This window comes from Triticum dicoccoides, chromosome 5B, assembly GCF_002162155.2.
Source record: "Triticum dicoccoides isolate Atlit2015 ecotype Zavitan chromosome 5B, WEW_v2.0, whole genome shotgun sequence".
Lineage (NCBI taxonomy): Eukaryota > Viridiplantae > Streptophyta > Magnoliopsida > Poales > Poaceae > Triticum > Triticum dicoccoides.
The window spans coordinates 471,829,555-471,836,393 of record NC_041389.1 but is presented as its reverse complement, the minus strand read 5'-3'; the positions used below and the strand labels follow the sequence as shown (position 1 = coordinate 471,836,393).

The 6,839-nt window shown below is 44.7% G+C and overlaps 1 protein-coding gene across 2 annotated transcripts; it reads right to left on the bottom strand.

Annotated features, from left to right (window-relative positions):
• Positions 1-1,686: 1,686 nt before the first annotated feature.
• Positions 1,687-3,003, bottom strand: LOC119310902. 2 transcript variants are annotated; one of them, XM_037586520.1, is made up of 2 exons: positions 2,490-3,003; positions 1,687-2,411 (listed from the first exon to the last, which is right to left on the bottom strand). In XM_037586520.1, exons 1-2 carry the CDS (start codon positions 2,852-2,854, stop codon positions 2,063-2,065), a joined length of 714 nt encoding a protein of 237 aa, XP_037442417.1. In that variant the 5' UTR covers positions 2,855-3,003; the 3' UTR covers positions 1,687-2,062. The 2 variants fall into 2 exon arrangements, with proteins under 2 accessions (XP_037442417.1, XP_037442416.1); XM_037586519.1 differs by having other exon boundaries at positions 1,687-3,003.
• Positions 3,004-6,839: the final 3,836 nt, after the last annotated feature.

Below are 6,839 nucleotides of genomic sequence, written 5' to 3'. Positions count from 1 at the left end.
ATTTAAAGGGTTAAGATGGAATGACTTAAAAAGGAAAAGGAGAATAAAAAACTAGAATAGGAAAAACCAAAACATGTAAGGAAAACAATTGGACATAAAAACAGAAATAAGATAAAATGGAAAACAAAAAATATATAAAGGGAACGTAAAATCAACTGAAAATGGCACGATAAAAGTTGTCCTAGATGGATGCAGTATCTGAGATATTCATTTGATATGCAAAGTGAACACACCAGGATCAACACTTCTCCTAGATTTCATCGACTAACAACATAATGCGCAAATAATAACAAATGTGATCATCTAGTATGCATTTGCAATAGCATGTGGTGAAGCAACATATAAGGGCAAGATAAAACTCATAGCTCCAAAACATGAAAGGTAAAAACATGAATTTAAAATGATGATCAATGGGTTAGCATGTCTCACACCATGCTAAGATAAGGTCTCCAAATAACCAAGTTCAAAAAGCAAATACTACCCATGTAAAATCGCCAGCGACAACCTAATAGAACTCTCTTCCTCTTTGACATCAACATGTTCTCTTCATCTGAGGTTATCCACCAGAAAAACAATCATAATATCGAATCACCTATGCTTGCAAAAGATGCGACTACTCTAGGCCGACGACGCCATCTTTGGTTCACAAGTACTCCGCAGATTATTTGTATTCCTATAACTATTGAGTTTTAGTAAAGTAGCTTTTTCCCTAAAAACGGAAAATAATGATGTAACCTTATTATCAAGTACTCCCTCCGTTCCTAAATATTTGTCTTTTAGAGATTTCAAATGGACTACCATATACGGATGTATATAGACATATTTTAGAGTGTAGATTCACTTATTTTGCTCCGTATGTAGTCACTTGTTGAAATATCTAGAAAGACAAATATTTAGGAACGGAGGAGTACTTCAAGTGAATATGGAGGGGTTGTTATCCAAAAAAAAAAGAGGGGTGGTTACGTTAACAAAAATCCATGAGAAACAGCCTCTGAACCTGTCTCTCTGCAATGGTCGACAGTAGTCGAGGAACTGTACCGCAGCAGGAAGTCTTTGAGCTATTTCGGTTGGCCTTTTTTCGATAGATGTAATTCTCCGTGCCAACAATCTTTTCTTTCTTTCTCCTTTTCTCATGTACTCCCCCGATCCACAATAAGTGTTGTAATTTTAAACTAAGGTTGAGCTAAGCCTAGTTCAAAACTGCGACACTTATTTTCGGTCGGAGGAAGTAATTCATTCTTGTAACTTTTACTTTCCCTGTTGGTAATGAAATGGGCAGAACGCCTGCGTATCCTGACAAAAGAAAAACCCTGTACCGTGGCTGTTGGCATGCAGGTTTGGCCGCGCGGCCAGCAGAAGACTTCCAGTCAAGTCCCAACCGCACCGACGTGGCTAAACAGAATTGTTTGGACTCTCTTACAATTGTGTTTTAGGGGTGTTACAGTTGTTAGTTGTTGTTGTGAGCCGACAATAAACCGGGATCGCGGAGCACACTTGCTGCTTCAGTGTCAAAATAAGCGGGACAAACAGATCCACAGGGATAAAGCCAGCTCGGAATATGCCTACAGAGATACACGCCCTGTAGTCGCATCGGCAGGCACACATTGTCACAGTGTGGGCGATGTGTCACTCGACCATGAACCAACCAAACCCAACACCCAGGAAAAGGGCAGGCAGCCCGTACCATCTGCTATGCTATGCATGGGTTCCATGTCATTCCGAATTTCCGGTAGTACAACTAACTCGATCCACACGACATGCACCACATCACAGCAACTGACAAGCCGGAAACCCACTAGCTGACAAGAAACCCTCTCACGACTTGTCTGAATGAAAAGAAAGCTAAGCTTCCCAGGTTCAGATATGTGCTGTGCTGCACTGCACTACCAATGTGGCAGTCTACTGTAACATCAGTTCATGGTGGATATTACATACACATGCACTAAGATAATAATAATAATCATCATGTAAAAGGGGCAGGAGATCGGACTGATAGAAACGCCTTCGTCTTCCTCTGGCTGACTGCACTGCACTCCACTTGCTTCGGACGATCATCGATCGATCAGACTTGCATGCAGCCGTTCCCGTTCGCCTTGCCGTTGACGCAGCCGCTGCTGTGTTCCTTCGTTCCTCTGTCGGCGGCGACGTTAACCATGTCGAGGTTGTAGAGTATGGGGATCATGACCACGGCGGAGAGGAAGGCGAGCACCGGGCCGAAGATCCAGAGCAGGAGGGGCACCCCGGCGTAGAAGAGCCTGTTGCCGATGAAGTTGAGCGTGAAGCTCCTCTCCAGGATCTCGCCCACGTAGTCGCCGACGGCGCCGGCCGGCAGCTGCAGGCCGACCAGGCGGGCGCCGTCGTCGTCCTTACCGGCGTCGGGGAGGGGGAGGCAGGAGGTGTTGATGAGGAAGCTGGCTTGGTTGAGGAAGCAGATGGTGAGGGTGTGGCAGAGGAAGGCGAAGAGGAAGACGAGCAGCAGCGCCACGTACTTGAGCGCCATCATGTACTCCCCGTGCGCGCCGAACACGGCGTCGCTCAGCGGCTTCTTGACGGAGTAGGTGCTGCTGAGCACGGCGGCGATGCCCGTGCAGAAGAGCACCGACGTGGTGGCCATGAGCGTGGACCCCATGATGACGTTCCGCAGCGACTGCACAACCAGCACCCCCTTCTTGTCGTCGTTGTCCCGCATCATGCCGGCCGCCCAGAGCCTGCGCGCCGCCGAGTAGACCCCGAAGGCCGTGGAGAGCGGGCGGCGCCGCACGGCCCGCCACAGCCAGGCGTGGTACAGCGCCGGCAGCAGCAGGCCCAGCGGGATCAGGATCAGGTCCAGGTAGCTCTCCCTCCACGCCACCATGATCGATCAACCGAAGATGATCGAGCAAGAACCAAGAAAGCGTAAGCGTGTGGCACTAGCAAGCTTGCTTGTCGATCGATGGCTAGGCTAGCTCCTGAATTTGGGGGAGGCGTTGGTTGCTTTCTGGCGATGAACCGTGTGGAGCTGGCTCTCTGTCTACCTGTCTGTGGATGGGTGCGTTATATAGGGAAGGTAGTTGAAGCTGAGGTGGGGAAGAGATAGTGGTGTCTTACACAACGGCCACGAGGATCCTTTTGCTGGTGGTCAATCAGCTAAAAGCAGCAAGCTGTGGACTAAAGGCAGACACACACACGACCGGCCGGACTGATCGATGCATCGGCCTCCTTCGTGAGTCATGGCCCAGACTAACAAAAAGAATGCCATCGACCGCGAGCTGCGTACGTCGCCCTTCGTTCTTCTCGTTAGAATCAATTGTTTCCAGTTCCACGCACACGAAGAGGGTACGTAGAGACTAGCGACGACAGGTCGAGTCTACACTTCGTTCTCAACAAGATGTGCTGGGGCATCGGCTGAACACGTACATGGCCCGGTCCCGACGCAGTGGGCAGCTTTTCAGTTGTGTGAGTAGTGAAACCGGCGCCATGATTTCGTACGTGGCCGTGTTGTAGTGGCTTCAGTCGGACGTGTCTGGTTACATGCAGTCATTTTGGGATATTACATCGGTGAGAACAAATAACCCAAACTGCATCAAAGTAGAAACACTAACACGGCGTTTGGTTGCACACATACTTTCCAGATGCAACGTGCAGATGTTTGATTGCGTGAAAGACGCACAACAACAGTACTTTCTCCGTCCCATAATGTAAGACGTTTTTTGATACTACATTAGAGTCAAAAAGCGAGTGCGGCGATAGAGCGCTCGTCCTCGCCTGCTCCTGGTAGTGGTGGCGAACTGGACATTGACGCGTGTACGCGACAATTGCCTCCAGCGGCAGTGCGGGATGTATCACCGTAGAAGGCAACAGTGATATATGGAAACAGCCCCGTCATCGGGCCGGTAACTCCGACGGTGACTTTGGGATGTTCCATTGGTACATAACCGGCATGCACAGCTAAGTTCGTTTGGTGCATGACCGCGTGACGTGGGAGGAACATACACCGGCTATGCACTTGTGCTTAAAAGATTGCGTTGAAAAAACTTTTGCTTAAAAGAAGCTACCAACACATTTTCTCCGAAAAAAAAAGAAAAGGCTGGGAACACACTATGTAAAAAAGTGCGAGTGAACCGAATGCCCCGTTACTATTTTTCATTGGTATTTTTTTTAACATTTTTCGGTTTTCTTTAATATTTTTGTGTTAAAAAATGTTCATCCACGTCAAAAAAATGGATATAAAAATATTCATGTTTATTAAAATGTTTCATGTATATTAAAATTTGGTCATATTTCGTTTAAAAATGCGCATCGTGTTTTCACTAAATTTCATCGTTCGAATAAAAAAGATTAGGCATAAAAAATACTCATAGTGTATTTAAAAAGTATTCATCATGTAATTAGAAATGTCATTATGTGTTAACACTTTTTATACTTACATGAACATTTTTTCTAAAAGCTTTAACATTTAAAAAAAAAGTGTTCATCACACATTACTCACAAACTTTCGGCGTGTGTTTAGAAATGTTCATCGTGTAGTTTAATTTTTTTTTCCGTTCATTGAAAAGTTCTCATTATAATGAAAATTGTTCATCTTGTACTCACAAGTCACAATGTCCATCGTATACTTTTTTAAACACCGTGTGTTCAAAAAATATTGATCATGCATTTCAACAAAAAAATGTTGATTGTTTACTAAAAATGTTCGTCACATATATTAAAAATTGATCGCCGTGTCATAAAAAGTGCTCGTGTATGTATCATAAATGTATGTATTTTTTCACATGGTACCTGTTTATTGGGATCACGGTACCAACTTTCACGATACATTATATATTCAACATTTGAATCCAAGCAAGGGGCAGTAAAGTAAGCCGGATCCGATAGGAACTCATGTCCTGGACCAGGTGTAGGCTATCACACCCTGCCGTCATGGCAATGTCTCACTTCGCTGGCCCGATCATACATGCCCAATAGAGTACGCGACCGAACGTGACCGGATGAACGGGCGGCGGCACTTCAATGCCGATGTAGTGACGGAGAAGTCTACTCTGGCCGATGCGCCGCATTGAAGTCGGCTTCACGTCCCTTGCACTAAAATGGCATTAGTGATGGTACCCGTACTAAGGTACCATGATGTGTCATTTGTCCTGGCAAAAAAATTGTAGGTAAGTGAACACAGGCACCTAGCAAAAATGCCTAGATGAAACAGCACCTAGCAAAATTGCAATGATTTCCATATTGGCATGACTTATGAAAAACTAAATTACCGTAAAAATTTGCCATTGGTCTAATATACTCCAATGCTCCATACAATACAAAAAAATAAAAAACTGCTTGGTAATATAAGTGCCATGTTACCTACAATAAAACTAGCATGGTGTACTTAATAAAATTTACATCGTGTAAAAAAATTTAAAGTAAAGATTAACAATGTTTGAACAAATAAATTTGTCAACATTACAAAAGGAAAGTTGCCATGGTCCAAATACAATTTTTACATAGTCCAAAGTACAAAATCTGCCATGGTAAAACAAAAAATAGTTTTCACTGTACAAGATTTTTTTTTCTAGGGTATAATAATAGATTCGTAATGACACAAAAGAAAGAAATTTGACATGGTCCAAAAAAGAAATTTGCCTTAGTCCAAAAAAATCATGGCAAAAATACCTTTGTAAATCATGGCAAATGTGGATAAAGAAGCTTAGGAATTTGCAAATGGCCACATTGGCAAATTTTAAGAAAATATGTTCTAAAAAAACACATGACAGCCTTTTCAATTGCCACGCTATTTCTGAGTTGCCCACAGCTGAAATAGATGCGCTTGTAATTTCTTTTACTAGGACCCGAGTTGACGAATGCTCTAACTACGCCACGCGGATGGCCGGTGACAGGTGTTGATGGGATCCTGGTGTGCTTCTTCGGCGGGAGTCAACACCGTGCAGCAGCTGGTTTTCCTAGCCGCTAGTACTACCGAACGGCCGTCAGCTATTGACGTGTGTGCAGCCGTTACACAGTTACGTACGTAACTACCGTGTACAATTGACGATACAAGACGCGGCCCTCATCCCGTGCGGAAGAACGGCTGGTGATTCCGAGACTAGGCGAGCTCGTCCGCGCTTACGAATTTCCGGTCAAAAAGCGTCTTACATTATGAGACGGATGAGTAGCAACATAGATTAAATGACTTTAATACACGCAATATTAAAGCCCTGTTTGGTTCATAAGTCCTAGAACTTTTTTAGTCCCAACTTATAAGTCCTAAGTCCCTAATAAATCCCTATCTGTTTGGTTCCTGTGACTTAACATGGACTAAAAGACAATATTACAACTATAAGTCCCTATAAGCCCCTCTTTGAGAGTCTTATTTCATAAGTCTCAAATGCCCATTTAAGTCCCTATAAATCCCTCCTGTTTGGTTTAGATGGGACTTAAAAGACTTATTTAAGTCCCTACACCAATAAGTCCTGTAACCAAACACCCTCTAAACTACTGTGTAACACAAACATATACTTACATAATAGCATCACACAGACAACTCCCCACACACAAACAAGATAGCAGGACACAAACAACCACCATAGTTCAGGACTGACACACTCACGAACATGCATTAATCTATGATCATTGCAAGGGCTGGGCCGGGTCGTGCTGAACGCACTTGACCACCACCTCGACGGGAACGGGAGCATCCTCGCCCCAGCCGTGGTCGATGTCACAAGAACCACAATTGAACTCCTCGCCCCTACCGCAACAGACAAAGTACCGGCCGCCGGAGTCCCCACCCATATCGGCACCTTAGTAAAGAGGGAGGAAGCGGCCTTTAGTATCCTCACCAACTCAGCGGGTCCGAGGTCCACCTTCATCACGAA